The 22,577-nt window shown below is 44.8% G+C and overlaps 1 protein-coding gene across 3 annotated transcripts in view; it reads right to left on the bottom strand.

Annotated features, from left to right (window-relative positions):
• Gnal (guanine nucleotide binding protein, alpha stimulating, olfactory type) overlaps positions 1 to 22,577 on the bottom strand; it is a 138,495-nt gene that overhangs the window by 73,751 nt on the left and 42,167 nt on the right. Inside the window, exons 1-5 of one of the 3 annotated variants that reach the window (XM_030250337.1) lie at positions 19,828 to 19,968; positions 19,072 to 19,317; positions 18,757 to 18,829; positions 17,676 to 17,730; positions 17,404 to 17,523 (exon numbers count right to left, since the gene is read on the bottom strand). In XM_030250337.1, coding sequence (XP_030106197.1) covers positions 17,404 to 17,523; positions 17,676 to 17,730; positions 18,757 to 18,829; positions 19,072 to 19,216 — 393 coding nt within the window. In that variant the 5' untranslated portion in view covers positions 19,217 to 19,317; positions 19,828 to 19,968. Of the gene's footprint in view, positions 1 to 17,403; positions 17,524 to 17,675; positions 17,731 to 18,756; positions 18,830 to 19,071; positions 19,483 to 19,827; positions 19,969 to 22,577 lie in introns of those variants that run through there. The other 2 variants (NM_010307.3, NM_177137.5) reach the window with 2 other exon arrangements.

Genomic DNA, 22,577 nt, shown 5'->3' with positions numbered 1-22,577 from the left:
AGGCTTTGGTGCCAGCTTCACTATGTGACATCTGTGATATGATCAACTCTGTGATATGAGGGCAGGCAGTCCACCTGGCCTTCCTCATCTATTTCACAGGCTGCTTCATAGGGGTATGTGGGTGTGCACATACATGCATGTGTGATGCTAGGTAACCTATCTAAGGCTTCTGAGTAGTAAGTACTATACAACTAAGTATTATCCTCAAAACTGTAGTCTAAAATATTCTCATAAATGAAAGTTTGTATGTGCACAGGCTTGGAACCTAATTCTCTGGGCCAACCTTTTCTTTCTTCTCTCTCTCCATCCTGCAAACTGAATTTCTCCTGGGAGTTATCAGTGCTCAGAATAAAGGATTCTAATCAGGTTCCACTGGAACTGCTGACTAAAGGTTTGGAAGTGCCACACAGTGATTCTGTCAAGGTTTGCCTTGTCTGAGTCAAAAGTCACACACAGAGTTGATCGAGGAGTCCACTGAGGCATGGCCACTTGGCCCGCCAGCTGCAGGGAACTCTTTGTATGTCAGAAGAGGCAGGTGTGAAACAGGGTGAGGCGAGCCCCACCCATGCTCACTTCCACTGCTCCTGAGGTGAGAGGAAGGACCACACTCATAGACTAGGAGGAATTCCCACCAACCCAAACTCAGAAAACAAAATCAAAATGAGGGACAGTGAGGTGAGCCAGACAGGCTTCCAATAGACTGGGGTGTCATGTGGACCCAGGGAGGCCGCATGACAGTGCCTAGGAGGGACAAGGGAAAATTCCCCAAATTACCCATGTTGACCTGGGGTAGTCAACTGCCTCCTGGGTGTTGTTTTCTTACATGTGAATTGTGTGAGTCTTCAACTCAGGTCCCTGCATACAGTGAGCACCATATATTGTTATTATCAAGCCACTTTACCAACATCACTAAGGCACCCAAAATCAGAGGACTTTTACTTTATATTCGTATTGAAACTATCTAATTTATTTCAGACTAACCTATTTTCTGCCAGGTAGAGCATTTTGACTATTTTTATGTTACACCGAGCTGTGAAAGGCCACGGAAGATGGAGAGACCCTTGAAAACATCATCGACTGGCAGTGTATTCAAGAGAAACCTTATTCTTGGACTGTACCAAGAAGTATGCATCACACTGGGTGCCTGTGTGTGGCTTCCAGCCACCTGTTGGTGGAGGTATTTGATACAGGAGTTACAGGCTGCTACTCAGTTGTCATGGGAGCCCAGGCTTCTTGCTTTGGGGAATCTAATGGGGATATAGAATGAGAGAGGACCCACAAGCCTCCAGGAAGCAGCTGGGATTTTTCCATACTCCTTTTTTTCATAGTAAATATTGCTTTATAAATACATTTCATTGCTCCCATTGATAAATTCTATTCATTATTAGAATTATAAACTGGACTTCCATTTTCTGGTCCAGCATATAAGGAACTGGAGGTCATCCCTCCTCTTGTAACAACAAGATAAGTGCCAACCAAACCATAAGTAAATGATGCGTTAGATCTCATAGAGAACTGGGGACATGGAGGAACCACTCCCAAACGGAAGTGACTGCCAGATAGGAAGATCCCTGCATGATCCTGGAACAGTGATGAAGGGAGAGGAAAACAAATTATAGTTATGAAATTTCCATTATGTTCTTGAAAGCAAGCTTGAGAAGTGAGAATGCTAAAGGGGTTCCCTGTCTTACAGCGTTCCCTGTTTTTAGATGACTTCCTCTTTGTCTTTTATTTTGTTTTTGGCTCTTTTTTTTCAATTTTTTTTAAAGATTTATTTACTAATATATGTAAGTACACTGTAGCTGTCTTCAGACACTCCAGAAGAGGGAGTCAGATCTTGTTGCGGATGGTTGTGAGCCACCATGTGGTTGCCGGGATTTGAACTCTGGACCTTCGGAAGAGCAGTCGGGTGCTCTTACCCACTGAGCCATCTCACCAGCCCCTTTTTTTCAATTTTTTATTAGATATTTTCTTCATTTACATTTCAAATGCTATCCCGAAAGTCCCTATACTCCTGGTAGAAGGTTTTTGATAGCAAGACTCCTAAATGGGGCGGGTGTGCAAAGCTTAGCACTTGGCAACATCTTAAAAGGCAAAATACACGCACCAGCAAGATTATACTAAGAGCTGGGGAAAAGGAACATGGCAGACACTCACTGTCTACAATGCGCCAGGCACAGCCAAGTACTTCAGGAACATTTATTGTATTTGATCCCCAAAAAGCTTCACATGAGAGGCACTATGTTTAACATTTCCATTTTACAGATGAGAATATAGAGTCAAGAGATGCCAGTGACCAGGTTTACAGAGATGGGATGAAATAGAGTTGAGATGAACTGTGAAGCTTATACTCCTGACTGATGTTGGCATGCTGCTATTCCAGCTACCAAAATTATTCAAATTATTTGGGTACAATTTTAACAGACCTATATGTACAATTAATTTTGGGGATACAATTATCTATCTATCTATCTATCTATCTATCTATCTATCTATCTATTAAAAGAGGCTCAAGAAGCAAGAACAAGGTGATTATGGGAATGATTTTAGAGTCTGGCTGCTCAGGGTGCCATCTTGTCTACTGTCAGCTCTAGCATACACCAGGGATCTATCAGGGTGAGTTTTCTCAAGGTTCTTTGGAGAGATCATAAAGTTCTAGTTGCTACAATTATTGATAACTGAGTATGAAATCAGCCACCAAATGGTATCTAGGAGGTGGAGAATGGAGACGTGGCATGCAGGACCTGGTAAGGGGATATCTCGGCTGGGTAGGCAATATGGCTTTTGGCAGATTTTCCCATGTCACTTCACAGGTAGAATATAACTCCAGCAGGGACAAGTTTAGAATGAGGATGAAGCAAGCTTGAATGCACTGAAGCAGTAAGGCTGGCAGGGATGAGGCACAGGAAGGGAAGGGAAGGCCTGACTCATGGCAGGGAGACTGTCAAGGGTCCCTTCACCAGTCACTGGCAAGGTCCAGAATCAGGGGACAAAAGGGACCATGTTAAAAGACTGACTCTCATGCAGCCTATCAGGTCAAATCATGGGAAACTGTCACAAAATAACTAAAAACAGTTAAATAGTTACAATTTCATGGTACAATCTAATAGGTTCCAATGAGATCTGAAATACTCAGGAAGGATGGTGACAGCAAGAGACCTACATGGTAGACCAGATGGCTCAATCTGCAGCCCAGCCTACACAACGGTGTGATTCCACCCAGGCCACACCCAGTCCTGCTCTCACTCCTTGCTCATCTGGATTGTGGGTTCACAATCCATACAGCATCTGGCACATACACCATCATCATCCTGAGAAACAGAGCTGAGCGACCACCCCAAAAACACCATTACTGCTCATTGAAGGACATCAGTCTCCAGTCACAGAAATCCAAATACGATGTGATAGTCCCTCATTACTTTATTTCTTTTCTGTGTTGGGGCTTGAGCATGCTCCACACACTCTAGGTAAGTGCTCTGCTATACAGTATACCCAAAATGATGACAGATTTTACTGGTTTGGTTCTCTCAGGCACATACCAAAGCCAGAAGTGTAATTTTTGTTGGTTTTTAATTACATAGTTTAATAAGAAATAATAAAGAAATGAAGTAAATATAAATATAAACATAAAATTAACCATTTAGGAATATTTTAAGAAAATATAAGAATTTCTTAAAAATAAGCATTTTGGGATAGGGGCTTAGCCCACTGGTAGAGTGTCCTCTAAATATGCTCAGGGCCCTGGTTCCATCCCCTGCACTGTGTATAAAGCAACAGGACATTTAGATAATGTTTAGGAGCCTAGATAAGGAGCATAGTCTTGGGGAAGAGAGTTGAGGAGCCTTCGAGTATGTTCTCAAATGAAATGACTTATTCTAGTCCCATAAGAGATACTTTGTAGATTGGTGACACATGATAAAAAAAGAAAAACTCAAGTAACAATTGTCATTTTTTGACAAATATGTTAGCCAACATTTTCTCACTTGATTGAGATTTAGTAGCTGGTTCTACAGTGAAAACACAGTTGCTAAAACTCTCATATTCCCCTTGGATGGTGGCAGGAGGGAAGTGAATTGAGAAAGTCCCCATGTTAGAGATGATGCTGACTCTATGGTGAACAAGACTTCATTTCTTTCAGATACTTTTTGAAGAATAGTCGTGGAACTAAGTGAGGGATCTTGGGAATATCTTTAAAACAAATTTTGCATTTTCAGTAATATTTGTGTGTGATTCAGTCTCTGTACATACATGTTTTCACATGCATATTATACATGCATATTTACACATGCATATTTACGCGTACACATGTTATAGATACTCATGTGGATGGAGAGATAAAGTTATAAGTGGAGAAGACTGTGGTAAAGTTTATTCAAAAACTTCAACTTAGAATGAAGACATTTTAGTGGAGATAAAGAAACCAACAGTCATTTATGTCTCTTTACCTCAATGAACATGCTTTATAAAATAAAGTAGATCTAATACAATGTGCCTGAGTGTATTTTTCACTAATATTTCTAATAATATTTCTGTCTTCTCTTCTCTCTCACTCTTTTCTTCCTTCCCTTCCACCTCTTCTTCTGCCTCCTCTCCCTCTTCCTCTTCCTCCCTCTCTTCTTTCTTTTTCTTCTTCTTCTTGAGACAGAGTCTCTGTGTGTATTTCTGGCTGTCCTGAAACTTTCTGTGTTGAACAGGCTAGCCTTGAACTCATAGAGATTCTCCTGCCTCTGCCTCCTGAGTGATGGGATTAAAGAAGCCAAACCTGGTCTTATTAACATTTCTTTAAACACTGAGTAATCATGTGGTATGCAATACATTGACAGCCATGTACTATGGAAGTCCTGTGGAAGAAGTGTGTAGACCCAGGCTCAGCCTGAGTTCTTATCAATGCTCACTGTACCCCCAGACCAGAGGGGTGAAGCTGCTGTGCCAGGCACACTCTCAACTTGTGATGGGAAACTGTATTCTGGACTGGTGATTCCAGGTCTCTACAGGCTTCCTTCTGAATATATTTTGCTTTTTTGTCCCAAGTGACCACACCTCAAACCTATGACATGCTCATGTTATTTTCTTCTTCTTCTTCTTCTTCTTCTTCTTCTTCTTCTTCTTCTTCTTCTTCTTCTTCTTCTTCTTCTTCTTCTTCTTCTTCTTCTTCTTCTTCTTCTTCCTCCTCCTCCTCCTCCTCCTCCTCCTCCTCCTCCTCCTCCTCCTCCTCCTCCTCCTCCTCCTCCTCCTCCTCCTCCTCCTCCTCTTCTTCTTCTTCTTCTTCTTCTTCTTCTTCTTCTTCTTCTTCTTCTTCTTCTTCTTCTTCTTCTTCTTCTTCTTCTTCTTTTATTTTTTAAATGTGTATGAGTGCTCTATCTGCATGTATGCCTGCATGCCAGGAGAGGGCATCAGATCCCCGTATAGTTGGTTGTAAGCCACCATGTGATTTCAGGGAATGGAACTCAGGACCTCTGCAAGAGCAGACAGTGTTCTTAACCCCTGAGCCATCTCGCCAGCCCCAAACACATGTCACTTTTTAATTAGAAAAATTCAGGTGGGATTGGCAGTTTACATCCCATTTCTCTGAGTCTCAATTTTGTTTTTCCTAATCTACCTCCCACATTAGTGGATACGGGTTCTTTCCTTCATGGACAAGACCTCTTCACTGCTCTGGTGGTGAAATTTTCTCTTTCCACCAGGTGCTGTCTGTCATGACACCTTTGCTCTGAGTTCATGTACCACTAATGTCACTGGATGACTGTGGAGGTCAAGTCCCCAGTAAGGAAGTTACTATGGAGTCACATTATTCTTATTGGTCATTATTTTATCCTACACATTAAATGTTCCTAACAACCTGTTTCTTCACTGAGCAAACATTTTCAGAGGTCAGGGTTTAGGCTTTCTTGTGTAACTCTTGGTCCCAAGCACAATACAGAGCAGAGACTAAGATACACACTGGCTTTAGCACAGTTACTGATCGTAACAGGTGCCAAATGTCTCATCCCAAGCACAGACAGCTACCTCATCCTCCAATGTGGGCACAGTGGCAAACGCAACATGGTTAAGACTGGCCTGCAGAAATTAAAAGGTAGGATATGAACAAAACACTTTGTATTACAGCAAATCGATCTATTTCCTAAGAGGACTACCCTTGGGAGGAATTGGAAGTGGGGCAGACAACTTGCTTCCTTAGGGCTTTGATCATTTGGCACTAACTGAGTACTTGTAAGTGGTCAAAGTCATTAAGACTGTAATCTTAAATCAGGGAGCATGCAAAGGCCGTCGTGGAAGGTGTGGTTTTGTTTGTTTGTTTTGTTATGTTGTTGTTTTCAGATGAGCCAGACTTTGAGGAAGGGATAACAAGACCCGAAGGAAGGAGGGTCAAGTGTCAGGGGTAAGAGGAAAGCACCATGGGTCATGAGAGATAACAGAGACTCACCCTTGGATGGGGATGTCAGACTAGGCTGTGACACAGAAGCCAGCAGGCATGGATTGAATGGGCCACTCATGTGAGAGGGAAGAGTCTAAATCCATGAGCAATGAGACAAACACTTTGAAGTGCTGTCCTCAATGGGCAGTCACCTGCCTGGAACCTAATGGTCAAATGGCCTCCAAGTGTCCTGCCTGGAATTCTTTAATGTATGATTTCCCTCAGGGTGATTGAGACTGCAGCTGATATATTTAACATAGCAACAGTGAAAAAGAATCATCACTCTGTGTTTTCATTACTAAGCACATTTTGTTTCAGACCCCAGATGGTTTCTATACAATTCACCTCAGGATCAAATTTTGTTGAAAAACACTCCCTTGCTAATTCAGATTAGGCAATTTTTATACTAAGAAGATTAATTGCAATTTGTGTCTACATCTTCTAACAACTTGTGCATACACTTTTCATACATACTTAACAAGGAAGAAACTGGAAAGGAAGAGTTTGGGAATGGATAAAGAAAAAATGAGGAAGGGTGAACATAATGCAATATGTACCCCCAGAGCTCGTGTCTCTAGCTGCATATGTAGCAGAAGATGGCCTAGTTGGCCATCATTGGGAAGAGAGGCCCCTTGGTCTAGCAAACTATATGCCCCAGTACAGGGGAAAGCCAGGGCCAGGAATTGGGAGTGGGTGGGTTGGGGAGAAGGGCGGGGGAGTGTATAGGGGACTTTTGAGATAGCATTTGAAATGTAAATGAAGAAAATATCTAAAAAAATTTTGCAAAAAATGTATAAAAATAAATTTTAAATAAAAACGTCACCAGATAGATAGCACAGCAGTCCAGAGCACTTCTAGCACATTTCTCCTAGGAGGTAGAAATGTGTTGAGAGTTGAGGGTGTGACCCAGTGGTAGAATACTTTTTAATGTGCTGTGCTCAAAGCCCTGATTTAGATCTAGCATGAGGGGGAAAAATCCTCTTACGAGGCTTGCAGCTCAGTTACTAAGAGTCAGGGCTGCACTGACCACTCTGTTGATTGACAGGTCACATGCTACATATGGGTGGGGATCTTGTAGGAGACCAAATGAGAGAATCTACTTCATACTCATATCTTTTAGATTTTACTTCATATAGAAATATATCCTAAACAAGGAAACAAAACTTTAAAAATGAAACGGCTTTGTGTAGAGAGAATGTTATGCAGAAGGCTGAAGGTTGTATTAGCTCAACTCCGCATGCTGCAGCATAATAAAAGTACAAAATTATTTTAAGAGGAGAAGGAACCCCCCCCCCACAACTTTACTGATGGTATCCCTAAGAGTGCTGGTTGATGTTTGCCAACTTGACACTGACTATAGTCATTTGAGAAAAGGAAACTCCAACTGAGGAATTGCCTCAATCACACTGACATATCAGGCATTTTCTTGATTAAGAATGATGAGGAGGGTCAAGCCCACTGTGGGTGGTGCTACCCCTAGGAAGGTGGTCTTGGTTTCTATAAGAGAGCAGGGTGAGCAAGCCATGGGGACAAGACAGGAAGCAGTGTTCTTCCATGGTTTCTGCCTCCAGGCCCTTGTCTTGACCTCCCTGGATGGTGAACTGCAACCTGTGAGCCAAATAAACCTCTTCCTTCCCAAGTTGCTTTTGGTCAGTGTTTTATCACAGAGAAGTGGACTAGGACACCACGCAAAGCCAAAAACAAGGTAAAAAGCCACAAATGCTTGAAGAGTCCTCTCAGGAACGCCCCCACTCTCCTGCCTCATCAAAGCTTGGTGTGCATTTCTCAGAAGCCACAAGTGTTGACTCACTTAAGGCTTAATTTGCCACAAGAATAGCCTACTTACTGTTCCTCCTGCCATTCCCCAAAGAGACGGCTGAAAAGTTCAAAATATTTCCTCTCGGTTACATAAAGCTGGGGATGACAAGGACTAAGACGGGGTGCCAAGGCGCCTGCTCCCCGGGCTCTGCTTCCCTCGGATAAGCCCAGCAGCCAGCTTCGAGGAAATGCTAACCAGAGGCGAGCGTCATGTCAGAAGTCTTTGCATAGGCCTTGAGATTTCAGTGACATCTTATCCGAGGAGTTTTCTTTTTAAAAAAGTTGCCTTACCTTGTTGTTTAAAATTTATCTTCAAGCACAAACTCTTTACATGAAAGTCACATTGGCTCAGCTGCTAGTGTTTTTGTGGTTCATGCTACTTAGGAAAGGTGGATGGGATCTGATGTCAAAATGTTCTTCATTCCCTTAGTCATGGGTAAGTTAAATCTAGGATGCTACTGGATAAATCCCCACCCCCTTTTTTGAGACAAGGTCTTACCATATAGCATTGGCTAGTCTGGAAATGTAGACTACTATGTAGATCAGGCTAGCCTCGAACTTACAGAGGTAGTCCTGCCTCTGCTTTGTGAGTTCTTGGTTTAGAAGTGTGCATCACCATGCCCAGCTACGCTGTTCTTACACAAATGTTGCCATGATGGCGTCAGGATGCTGGCCTATCTAAGTCACAGTAAAGAGCAGTTTTTACTTGGAGGAACATACATCAACATGCCTTGTCATGTGTAAGGCACAGTGGTCCCCAGCTCTGTCCTGTTTTCTCTATGGTACTTTTTTTAACCACAATGTTGGGATCGAACCCAAGGCCTCACTCACGCTAAACAAAGGTTTTACTGCTGAGCTCTAGGTTCCCCACTCATTGTAGGATTCGTGAGTCTGAAGATTCCCGTTTCCCTCTTACTTATTTATTGTGGCGCAAACACACCAGTGTGCTAAATAAAACTAGCAAATGAACAGTTTAGTGAACATTTTGTTAAGAACAGATGCACACACACATATGCACACACACACTGCAGTTCTAAGTGACATTACTAAAACTTACTTATGAATTATCAAAGGAACATGCTTCATCCTTCCTTAGGATTTGACAAGTCCTATGAGGCCCAGGTGAAGTTTTCTGGCAGAAGAAATACCATTCGCCCCAGGCCAAGCCCTCAGAACATCATTCCACTGTAGACCTAAGAGTGGGTTGAGTTCCAGAGTCATTTTTCCAAAAAGAACTGACGCTTATGATAAGAACCACTGTGAAGCCCGAGGAGGAACAGCCCTGCTGTTGGCACAAGTGCCCTGTCTTTGTCCTCTTCCCAGGTGTGGTTAAGGCCCCACAGCCTCAGTCACAAGGAGCCACTCTCTGCCTCTGCTCTGTCCACATCAATGCGGAGATTCCAGCTTGGAGGGATTTCTCCTCACCTCAGGAAGGAAGACCTCCTTCATGTACTCCTAATGCCTGTGAACCTCCCGTGCTTGTCAAATGTCAACATCCGAGACCAAGCAAAGCGTGGCTCCGTTTATCTCTGTATCCCCAGATACGTCCTGACTCTGCTGAAAAACCAGCAAAGAAGCAAGCTCCGCTCATGTGACCCCCTTCTTTCATCTTGCTACCTATTGTCCAGAGGGTAGAGTCATTGAACCAATGCGATCTCTCACTCGCTAGCCCAACAGACTTCTTCCATGTTGGCCAAGTGCCACGTGCTCCCCAGATGGCTAGAAACACTAAACTCACACGCTAGGGGCTCTCTTCAGTGCCCACATTCTTTGTGTCTGCTCTTTCTTGTGGAGCTCTTTCAGTTGGAGCTGTCAGATGTTTCCAGCTCTAAAACACACAGCACTGCCCTCATTCCAAGTATGATTTCCATTATTCTCGATGGAACCAATATGGCTGTCCTGGATCTAAGGAGGGGTTGTTTGCCATTTTCATTAAACACCAGAAGTAAGCAAGCAAGCAAGCAAACAAACAAACAAACAAACAAACCCACCACCACCAACAAAACCAAAACCAAACCAAATCAAACCATACCAAAGAGCAGAGGTGCAAATTTAGAGAAAACTTGTTCATTTATTATTTTATTATTGTTTTGTTGAGATAGTATCCAGATTGGCCTCAAACTCAGGAGCCCTTTGCCTCTGCCCCCAGAGTCTTGCTCCATTTTAGAAGGAAAATTTCTAGAACATTTTAAAAGAACAGAGTGTATATCCCAGGGCAGTCAAAATATTTTATTACAAAAATTTTGAATGCTGACAACTTGACTCACAAAGAACCTGTCACTCAAAATGTGAAGTACTTTGGTTATCACCCTAACTAAGGCCAAGGGTCAGGAGAGCCTCCACCTTTTATTGGACACATGGGGAATCCTAGAGTGAGTTAGACAGGACTTGTGAAATTTTGGGTAAAAACATGGACAGACTTTTTTTTTTAACCAAACGGAACATTAATTTAATTAAAATATTTAACTAAAATGTCGTGACTATTTTCATTAAAAATAAGATTAAATAACAGTCCCCACCCCGATCCAGCAAGGCCTGGTTAGTTCCAGGCAGCTTTGGAAACCGCAGGGTCAGACAGCAGGATGGAGGTCGGCAGACATTAGAAGGACCGACTGTGGTGGTTTGTGAAAATCCAAGTGAAGGGCCTGGTACAGAGTTCGGATGGTAGTGTGCTTCTTTAGCGTGCACGAGGTTCTGGGCACAAACCCTAGCATCCCATAAACAGCAAGGCAGCACCACCCATAATCTCCAAACTCAGGAGGTGGAAGGAAGCAGGAAATCAAGTTCAAGGTCATCTTTTGATACATACTGAGTTTGAGGCTAGCCTGGACTATGGGAAACTCTATCTCAAGCAAAAAACCCAACCCAACCCAAACCAAACCAAATCGTTTCCTCAAACAAAGAAATCAAGAAGGAAAAATAAAAATGTTAAAATAACATAGCAGGGTGGGACCTGGGGCAGCTGGCGACAGAGATGGAGCACTTTCCTCATGAAATCTGTCTTCTGAGACGGCCAGAGGTCAGAGGTCAGAGTTCCTTTGCTTGCCTCCATTGTGATACTTAGGGGTGAGGTCCCTTAGGAGTGTCCTGAGGTTTAGGGGACACTTGGCATAGGACAAAAAAGACTGCTTTGTGAATGCTGTCTAAGGCAGGGTGGGACAGCTCTGGGGTCTGCTAGCTCCCTCGAAGGAAAAGTTGGCAGAACCTCTGGGATGGATAACACGGGAAGAGGATGAGGACATAGCCTGAGCTGGGATCAGAGGACATTGTATAACTGATTCTACCTGATCTTCTCTCTCACAGAGCATGGACACTCATTGTAAAGTGTATCTCTCCCGAGCTGGCTGCCTCCCAGGTGCCACTCTATTTAACCCCGACACAGCCACACGGTGTAGCTGGCATGATCCACTCTGCTGCACTGTTGAGAAATTATAGGAGAAGTATGAAGTATGAAGTAAAGGTCTCAGAGTCACACGGCAAGCACTTGGTCTGCCTGGGGTTTGAGCACAGCAGTCCTGTGCGACGCCTCTATACAGCCGGCTCCTTCTACTGCTTCCTTGCCAGTGAGAATGCAGGGATGTCCCTCCCTGACCATGCCTCAATCTCCTTGACAGCATGGAAGCAGCCAGGCTCATAGTCCTTCGTTGTTGTGGGTCCTCCAAGGCAGCCATTCTCTCCCACCCAGCACAGGAACAGCCTGTCCCTAAAAGCATCTCATAGAGTGTTTTCTGTTGGCCCCTCACGCCTGACCGTAGCTGAGATGAGAGCTCTTTTCATGCCATAAATAGAAGTCTTTAAGCATCTCGGTTCCCTAAGGAAAAGTGATAGTGCTCACCCAGAGGTGAACACCAGTCCTGAGGTTTTTGACTTGAGCATGCTAGGTGCTCTGCCACTGAGCTATAGCCCCAGCCCCTCTTCAGTTCCTTTTAAGACAGGCACATGGCTTCATCAGTTCCAAGAAGATGAGAAAACTGCTCGGGAAGAATGATTCCCACTGCTTTGAATTAAAGTGTGGGCTAGCATTTTGCTGTGTGCACTAGAATGCTTCCTCAATAGCATGATATTCTAATCAGCCCGTCCGCTGGCATCTCGCACTCACTGTCCTGAATGACGCTGACAAGAGAATCATGTGTTACACTGTAAATGAACAGATATTCAGTGACATTTTCTGTTGTGAGCTTTGGGGAGGAGCACGGTGGGGATGGAGACCGCTTCCTCACGTGGGTCTCAAGGAGCACTGGCAGCCACACCCACTCCATGGCCATCGAGGTTGGGAGACTTGAGGCTGTGATACGGGAGACTGGAGAATCCTAGTGTAACTATAGCTTGGGCTTCCGTGGAACAGCTCGCTGACGCTGGCTTACATTGTAGGCTTTGGACCAACTAACCACAAGCTGCCCCCCCCCCCGCCCTCTACCCCATAAAAATGATAGTGGCTCAGTGCTAACATGTCAAGCTGCCATTCGTGAGGTCCTGGGTTGGGTCCCTAGTACCTCTTTTTCAAAGCATATAGTTTAAGCCTGATGTAATGCCCAGGCCTGAAATCTCGGTACAGGGGAGTAGGAAACAGAAGGATTCTGTGTTTGAGGCTAGCCTAGACTAGATAGTGATTTGAGGCTACCTGGGGCTACACACACTGACTGTCTCAAAAGCAGAAGATAACTTAATTACACAAGACTCAACATGTTGCCTGGGATCTCAGATCTCCCCCAGCTTTGACCTGGACACACTCAGGGGCCTTCCTTCCTTCTTCTATCCTCTTCCCCCCTTTTCCTTTTTTTGAGCCAGAATCTTGACAGTTCTAGAGCTTGCTATGCAGGCCAGGCTGCCCTTGGGCTTACAATCTTCCTGCCTCGGCCTCCCGAATGCCAGGATGACAGGTATACCAACCACCTACCCCACACAGCTCTGCTTCTGCATCCTCATAAGGCCTTCTTTGTCTTGAAAATATCCTAACAAAGCACATTTAGGAAAGAGCTAATAAGCTCTCCATGTTTGAAAAAGAAAAATGACTCAAGTGGAGAAGCCACCTCACCAGTGGCTTTGTCCAGTGTTAGGTTGACAGATTTTGGGGGTGAGAGGCAACCACAACATTTTTCCTATTTAGTGATCAACCAATCCGCTTACATTGTTTTGCTTAGTTTCCATCTCTTCCTTTGTAGATGTGCAGGCTGCTATACAAAATTTGATTGCAAGTACATGGTATTGACTAGTGAAAGGATTCTTACGTAGACTGAGTCTCAAACCAAGATGATGTAAGGTCTAGATATACCCATGAAAAAACAAAAGCTAACTATGCAGCTGTTAGTTAATTATTTGTACTTAAGGGCCACACCTTTCCTGTCCAATATAACTTATATTTTTTAGAGGATGTTTGCTTTTAGTTGACGTTAAAATTTAGCATACTGTGCTTGCTTTGTCTCCCAAAATTTCATGGTTTTAGCAGCAGATAGCTTGTAAGGGAGCTATGAGGACAATTGTAGTTTTTTGCTTCTGACATCTTGTGTGAAGTCTCCTTTTGCAATGTCTGGCTTGTGAAAGGAATCATGGTATCACTTAGGTTCAAGGGCTTAATCTTTATCCCCTCATATGCATTGTTCATCATAACCATGAATAATACCATAAACAGCATGTTGGGCAGTTTATGGAAATTCCCAAATCAGACAATTGTTTTTATGCACATTTGCTAATTTGCTTTAACAGTTTGTTTCAAGAGGTTTGTGCAAGCCAGCCTTCCTTTTCTTTCCTGTCTCATTTCTACTGTCTTACCTAGGTCTATATCTAACCTTGCCTTCTGTCATACTCAAAAGCAGTCTCTTTGAAGTCTGGCCTCCCATCTCTGTGAGAGTCCAGGCTCTGCCCAGAGCCTGCTTCTCTCTGTCTCTCTGACTCTCTGTCTCTCTGTCTCTCTGTCTCTGTCTCTCTCTGTCTCTCTCTCTGTCCAGGCTCTGCCCATAGCCTGTTTTTGTCCAGGCTCCGCCCATAGCGCCCCTCTCTGTCCAGGCTCTGCCCATAGCCTCTTTCTGTCATTAGTCCGTTTCCCTTGCACTGTCATTGTTTTCTCTCTCCTTGCTAAAGAACACGTCACGTGAGTTGAGATGTGATTTTACACCTTTTATCCTAAAAGTGACCTCTCTGGAAACTAACTCTGTAAGTCAATCCTGGACATTCGCATGTGCATCGGGTCCGTGCTACCTGTGTTTTCTTAGAGGCCGAGTCCACGGCAAACCCAGGATCTTTCTGTGCCTTTCATATCCCTCTTTATCTCTGCTTCTTGGCTTTTCTTCACAGCAGAGCCTGTGGTAAGCCCAGGATACTCTTGCTGCCTTCAGTCAACATCCTCTTCTCGGCATACCAACTAATCTTTGTCAAGGTCACTGCTGATCTTCAGGCTACAAACGTCATGCTCCGTGAATGCCTATTTAGATCTACTTTTTTTTCTACACTGCCTGTGGTGGGGATCTCTTTCAATCTTGGATGGCTCTTCTTAGTGCCCCCGTCACCCCAGCTCTGATTTCCCTTGCTTTACGGTGTCCTGCCATGGCATCCTAGACAGCCTCTTAGCTACTTGCAACCCGGCCATCTTCTTAGTGTTTCTCCAAGTCGTCCTAATTGGCCCACCCCACGTTACAATCTCTGTGCAGAGGATTTCCAGCCTTCAGCCCTTCTCACTCCAATCCCTCATATCAGGCCCTGCACGCCCACATCCGAGTGACTTAACGGTGGTCTCCAGTTTCTCAGGAAAATAACACTTCTCGTTCCCCCTATCTTCCCAACCTGTCCCTATTTTCTGTGCAGAAATCCAGGCTCAGTACCCACATGCAAAGAACAGACCAACGAATGACTCCATTTCCAAAATGTAACCCAACCCAGGACCCTTTCACTTGTCCCCAGTAAAAGGCATCCCATACCACACCAACCTGTCATCTCATGTCTGGATAATTTCAGTCAGCTCCAAATGACCATCATCTGTCTACCCTTGACACTTGCCTTCTGCAAGCCATTCTCCACACCTAGCCTGTATCCTGAATTCCACTCAGCATCCTCCAAATTCTTGCACACAAGTAGTCTGAATGCTTCCAAGAACTGAGAAATAATGTCTCTGGAGAGTGCGTGTATATTCAACAAGAAATAGCACTTTCAGAAACAATGTTTCCTATTAGTACTAAGTTCTTATTTTAGATTTAAAAAAAAAAACAAATAAGACACTCTCATTTTATGTGAGCACAGATATGCAAACCCATAACATGCTAGGGCAGAAAAATAAAAAACAAAAACAAAACAAAACAAAACAAAATCCCCAACAGGGCAGCCCCTAAAAGAGTTTGCCTCACACTGCATTTTAATTACATTGGTATCAGTGGGTATCAAATGTTCTTTTACTTAATGGATAATTAAATATGGCTTATGGTAATTTTATGAGAGCTTATGCGTATGTGGAAAATGGTTCCTCAAGTTTTATGCTTTGATTAAAATATGTAAGACTTAACCCCAGAGGCACATTCACAGTTCACGAGGATGCCCAAGACAGCACTAGAGAATTTGAGAAAGGAAGGGATCATCTATGAGTGTGGATAAGCAGGGAGAAAATGATACAGAACAGAGCGATTGGTCTTCACGTCTCCCAGGCTGGCAGTGATGTTCTAAAGACACATGCTTGGGGAATAGAGGAGGTCTTTTACAACGACTCTGGGAAGCCCTGACAGGATGGTCCACACCCGGAGCAGCATGAGAATATCACTCTCCATTTCATTTTGGGGGATTTCTTCAATGCACAAAATGCCACAGAGAACAGAGCAGAAGCCCTGCAGATCCAGCAGGATGTAGGAAGGCTTCCTGGTGTGGCAGAAGCATCCGGCTACCTTTCATCCCCCCTTACCATCTCCTCATCCTGTTCCCAGCTATCCGTAAGTAAAGACCCAGTTCAGAGCCGATGTGTCCTGTGCCAGACACCGAGCTCCTTTGACTCATTACATCACCCGCAACTGCTTTTCAGAAACTGCAGAGATAGTTCTGGCTATATTTTGGTGCTTATCAGAGGCAAGAGTATACTAAAGGACGGAAATATAATGACTATCTATGGATACAGAAAAAGAGAAAAGTAATCTATACTGAAGGATGAAAATTAGAAGGACGTTGTTAGCCAGCTGTGGTGGTGTTTATGTTTAATTCCAGCACTTGAGAGGCAGAGGCAGGAAGATCTCTGTGAGTCTGAGGCCAGCGTGGTCTATACAATAAGTTCCAGGACAGTCAGGGCTATACAAAGAAATTCTGTCTCAAAAAAAAAAAAAAAAGTTATCCATTAACTGATACAGAGCCCACAGAATGACACTTGACAGGGAGGAAAAGGAAGGAGGGTGGGCGGAGTAGAGAGTGCACCAGGCCTTTAAGCCTCTATTTACACAGTGTAATCTGCAAAATGGGCACTTAGTGGAAAGGTATTTGTAAACCACCTGCCAGGGAGTGAAAACTCAGAAGTAGTGTGCTGGCAGGTGTATGAATGTACCCATGCACACACAAAGATGCTTTTGCAACAACTGGAACACAATTGACTCTCTCAGAAACTTAGTATACAGTTTGATTTAAATCTGCTACATCACAGTAATAAACAATATTTTAAAGACATGCAAATCAAACAGGAAACAACTCCTACTGGCTGGCCTCCCTCTGGCCCAAGGAATGATGGATCGTAGCTGTCTGTGAGACAGAGGTAAACCTCACTGTATCTTTCTTGATACAACACACAGAATGCTGGTCTGTGTTAACTTACATCATGCACGCTCTTATCTTGTGATCAGACAAACTTTTTTTTTTTTTAAATTTCCACAGAGGCAGTTAGGCACCATAAACCTTTTCTCTCTGCTCATGTAATTTATGTTTCTGTTGTAAGAGACGATGCTTTAAAAACATACAGGAAAAAGCGTCGCATTTCTGAAAGACAAGCTGTCTCCCTGATGATCAGCCACACAGACACCCATAAAGACATTTCTTACAATCCTATTATTATTGTTGTTGTTGTTATTATTATTATTATTTTGCCATTTTTTAACAAGCACAAAGGATGTGCCTATAGGGTTAGAGAATTCAGGCTGCTTTCCAGGAGGCAACCTCATTAGACATGGATCCATCTCTTATTATTTATAAAGTATTCCAGGAAAGGTTTTTCTTACCTGGGAATATTCAAAGTCAGTGATAGGGGCTATGCTCTTGATATAATCTGACCGGAACTGGTTCTCAGGGTTGGCCAGTGGAACTGGAGGTATGATAGTACTCATTGCTGAAACGATTGTCTAAAATATGATGAAGGAGAAAAACAAAACAGAGAGATATAGCAGGTAAGAATCCTATGAATATTAATCAGAAATATATACTTTGTGTTTATCCTGTTTAGCCTACTTATAACACTTCAGGTGAGCGGACAGACATTAAGGGAAGTCCTTACCACGATCGCATCTTTGACATTTTTCCTGATGTCCAGAATTTTCTGCTTCTTTTCCCTGCATTGAAGGAGAAGTTGTTATTAATTTCATTCACCTTTCACTGATAGAAGCCAATTAAGATTTTAAATTTCCAGTGAATGTGCAGCATCAGGTAGATCTGGTTTCAACCAGACAGAGGTCAGCACCAAGCCCCCAAGGCATCTGCCAAGTTTTTACCCCAGAAACGAAAACATCACCACCCTTTCCAATTTGTGCTCTAAACAAATGGAACGTATCTGCTTCAGAAAAAAAAAATCTACAGTTCAAACAAACATCCAGGTCACAGAATCACAATAGTTATCATGGATCGTGCATACAAATATGACTCTACAGTTTTATTCAAGTCTATCCTTTATATTGATGGTTAGAAATTGAAGTAGATGTAACTTGCTATACTATAGAGAATGAATGTATTGCGATACAGGCAGTTTGACACTGTGGATTCAACTAGCTGCAGATCAAAAAACGTTTGGCAAAAAAAACAAATGAACAACAACGACGACGACGACAACGACAACGACAACAACAACAACAACAACAACAACAAAACCCGTATCTGCACTGAATGTATACAGACAGTTTTCCTTGTGACTATTCCCTAAACCATCCAACACGATACACTCGCTGCTTTTATTAATGCATTGCAGTAGGTACTGTGAATCTCGAGGCGATCCGAAGTAAACTGAAGAATGTTCACAGATGTTTTCTAACTAATATGTCACTTTAAGAAACAGATTCCAATATTCTTGGATTTCAAGCCCCCCCCCCCTTCAGATAATAATGGATCAACGTATTGGCTGAGGGTTCAGCCCCACACCAATATTAGAAACCAATTCCCCCAAGAATTCCTAACAAATTGTTGTTTGGCAAGCAGTTTACTTTTAAAACTAGACTTTGCCAAAGAAGGATTTTGCTTAAATGGAGCAAATTCGATACTAGATTTCGTCTTCCCCCACCACCTAGATCTACTACATTATGAACAGAACCGCGGAGAAAGTACTTCTGAGAAATGACGCAGTTGACATAGAATTTGGGTATCCTTACTCGGGGTTGAAGCCATTGACGTGCAGGATCCTCATCTGTTTGACGATAGTGCTTTTCCCGGACTCACCAGCCCCTGTGAATAAACAGAAAGAAGGTGGTCAGCCATGTCCTCCTAACGGACCATCCTGTCGCTATCCAATGTCTCTTACGCGGGGACTTTCGCAGTAGTTCGTGCGCCCTGGCCAGGCTCAGGCGCCCAGCGATGCTCAGTCTGATTTGGCAGACTGCCCGTGCCGGTGGCGGTGAGGCCAGGACTGTGCACTCTGGGACACCGGGAGCCGCCGGGGTCGGAGCTACCACACACCCCGGCCTTACCCAGAAGCAGCAGGCGGTGAGTTGCTTTGTAAGCCAGGCGCTCTTTCTGCAACTGCTTCTCGATCTTTTTGTTGGCCTCGCGGCGTTCTTTTTCATCTACGCCCTGATCTTCCGCGGTCTTGCTGCTGTTGCCCAAACACCCCATGCCTGCTGGCTCGCTCTGCGGTCAGGCAAGTAGGAAGGCGCACCAGAGCCAGCGAGACCCCGAGATGTGCGCTCCCGCGACGGCGTCTCCGCTCTCTGATACTGAAAGAGACGGCCAGGTCTCCCGGGGATCTGCGATCGCACGGGCTTCTCCCTCCCCTGCCCACCGCACGCTCCCGGCTAACGGCGCCGGGAGGCAGGCGCGCCCAGGGAAACGCTCCTTAAAGGCAGGTCGTCTTAGGAACCTGCTGGGGAAACAGCGCACACAGCGCGCGGAGCCCCCCTGGCGCCGGGTTCTGCTGGAGACAGCCGGGTGGCGCTGTGCCCGGGCTCAGCCTGCTCCTGCCTCAGCACCGCCCCACGGAGATGCTGAGGGGGTGGTGCGCAACCGAAAGCGGGGTCCTGCCCCTCGTAGTGGCTAAGCACAGCACCGAGGGCCAGAGCTCGTACCAAAGGGTCCTCACAGGGCGATTGTGGCCATCAGCTAGGGCGGATGGTTGCCTTACTGTCTGATGTGCGCGACCGCTGCGGGTCCCACTCCCCAGGAAGGAGATGGGGACTGGGGTACCGGTTGGCTGGGGGTGGGGGGTGTCAGAGGAGCGTTTCCCTAACCTGGTGAGTCAGAAGAGGGACAGGGGGTGCTTGCGTACACGCTGGTCCGCGTGGCTTTCTCGTACCCCGCGCCCCTGTGCGGTGCCCCAGTCTGGCCACGCGCTCCCACTGCTCCGACGCCTCCTTGTTCCCAGGCGAGTCCTCACTCGGGATCATGCATATTCTATCAGGGAGGAGGATCGCTAGGAGGCTCACCAGTCACATCGCATTTGCTCCGTTCAGCTTCTAGACTCTTCCAGCTCGCCCCCGCTACCACCTTTCCAGCCCGTCTTTACCTCCAGCCCCCGTTTTTCTTTGCAGTTCTGTCGAGCAGTTCCACTGCTTTTCTAGAACACACTCTGGTTTTGAACTTGACCTTAGAGCCGAGGAAGTGGTGAGGAACAGGAGCCTGGCACTCCCTGGTTCTTTATGAGAGCCCTTTAGCTTTGCTAAGCTCTGCGCTTTGTGTTCACAGCGCAAGTGCCAGGGATCAGCAGGACAAAAGAGGTGACCAGGTCCAGGTATTTGACTCCAGCACTGAGACATGAAGGCGAAAGGACTCCTAGAGATCACGAGAAATTGATGGTCCTCAATGTGGCGACACCTAGGTACTGAGCCTTTACTCAGCTCTCTTCAGACCTCACATTTCCCCCTTGCTATCAGCATGACCTGACCTGTGTTCCAGAGAGCAGATACTGACTGGGTTTCTTTATCCTGTAGTCAGACTGTGCCCTCTTGATTCCTCTCTGTCACATCTCTTTTGACTGCCTCCAGCTTTCTCCACTTAATCTAATTTCCCTCCCTCCTTGTCCCACCCGCCTCCTGATGAAGTCTGTTTTCCTAAAGCATTGCCACCCCCCCCCCATCCCATTGGTTCCACCAATCCTCCTTCCGGGACTCCTGTCCTGAATCTCTCCTGCCTCCTAAAACTTCAATCCCAGTAGCCTGACAGTGACTGGAGCAGAGAATACAGTCACCAGAATTACCAGTAGACTTGAGGGTGTCTGGTCTCTGTCCTCTCAGGAAAGCCAGTCCAGTCAGATCCTCTCCTCGAATCTTGGCCTTTAATTGCCACACACCACCATTCGAGTTTTGCTCATCTCTGTCTAGTGGATCTCAATCAGCCTGTCCTTTCTCCCCAGACATAAAGATTGGCCACTGTGACTATCCACACCTTCAACAACCTGCTCTTTCTTTGGATTTTCTAAATTACGTGAAATGAGACTGATCTCCTTCTTCCTTCTTCCTTCTTCCTTCTTCCTTCTTCCTTCTTCCTTCTTCTTCTTCTTCTTCTTCTTCTTCTTCTTCTTCTTCTTCTTCTTCTTCTTCTTCTTCTTCTTCTTCTTCTTCTTCCTCTTCCTCTTCCTCTTCCTCTTCTTCTTCTTCTTCTCCTCCTCCTCCTCCTCCTCCTCCTTCCTCCTCTCCTTCTCTTCTTTTTCTTTCTTACAAACAAAAAAAAGTCATGTGTCCTGTTGGATGTTTCCTAAATGTGCGTCCTGTCCTTTACCACCACGATGGTCTTTGATCACTAATTCTAAGCACAATTTTAGCAGTAGAGACCCGTTTCCATTGTCTCCAGCCTCAATCAACTGCAGCCTGAGATGTGTTGCTCTCACATTACAACTCTAACTATACCACTGTCCCCATCTGCAAACTCCTTCCCTAGTTCACCTAGACCTCAGCCTTCAACCACTGCCCCTTCTCCTCCCTCCCCCTCCTTCCCAACAAGGTAGGTTCAGGTGCACTGTTGCTCTTCTCTGGGGATACCTATGGGCCCCTTCTCTGGGCCAACTTCTAGTTATCCTCTTTGGCTTCAGTGTCTCCCTTGTAGCCACACTGTATTAGTAAGTGTTCTCTAGAGGAACAGAACAAACACATGACTATAGACTAAAGGGGATTTATTAGATTGGCTTAAAAGACTTGGTTTGGGTAGCTTGTAATGGACACATGACCATATATATATACCAGTCATGGGCTGGCAATCTGAAGAACTTCCAGAGAGCTGCTGGTCTTCAGATTACTTTAGAAAAAGCTTGTTCTAAGATCAGCAAAGGAAAGCTTCCAGAACAGGATGAATGAACTTCTCAGTGAGAGTGAGGGCAAGCAGGCAAAAAAAACCAAAGCTTCTTTCTTCCACGTCCTTTTATCTGAGCTGCCACCCGCAGGTGCTGTCCACATTTAGGGTAGGTCTTCTTGCTTCAAGTAATCTGACTAAGAAAGGCCCTTGAAGGAGTGCCCAGAGGCTTGCTGTTTTAATAGATTCCAGATCCTGTCAAGACCACAATTAGCCACCCCGCATCCCCAGAAGTCCCTTTTTGTCTCTCATAGAGCCCATGGAGCCCATGATCTTCTCATTTTCCACACCTGATGCATCACAACTTCATTAGACTGTGGGCACCTCAAGGGCCAGGCTGGGCACCTCCTGCCCCTGCACCCACAGCAGTGTCTGAGCCAGAGATTCACTGTGAATATTTATTGAATGTAAGAAGAATTCACAAAAGCCAGAGACAATTCTTGGCTGAGGCCTGGGCTGTTGTGACAGAAGTTTCTTAGATCTATAAAGTATTTCTCCAGTGTGGTATTGTATTGAAAAGAAAAACACTTTTCCCCTAAAAACAAAAGCAACAACATCTTGGCACTGACTGGTAGATATAAACACACACAGCCACGTTCCATTTTGAACTACATTCAATGCTCTGGTTTTGTAGAAAACCTGTTTAGCACAGTTGCCACATTTGTGAGTGTGTTAACACAGGTACCAACCCAGAAGA

The sequence above is a fragment of the Mus musculus genome, chromosome 18, assembly GCF_000001635.26.
Source record: "Mus musculus strain C57BL/6J chromosome 18, GRCm38.p6 C57BL/6J".
Classification (NCBI taxonomy): domain Eukaryota; kingdom Metazoa; phylum Chordata; class Mammalia; order Rodentia; family Muridae; genus Mus; species Mus musculus.
The sequence above is the reverse complement of the archived record's forward strand: the minus strand, read 5'-3'. Positions and strand labels throughout refer to the sequence as shown.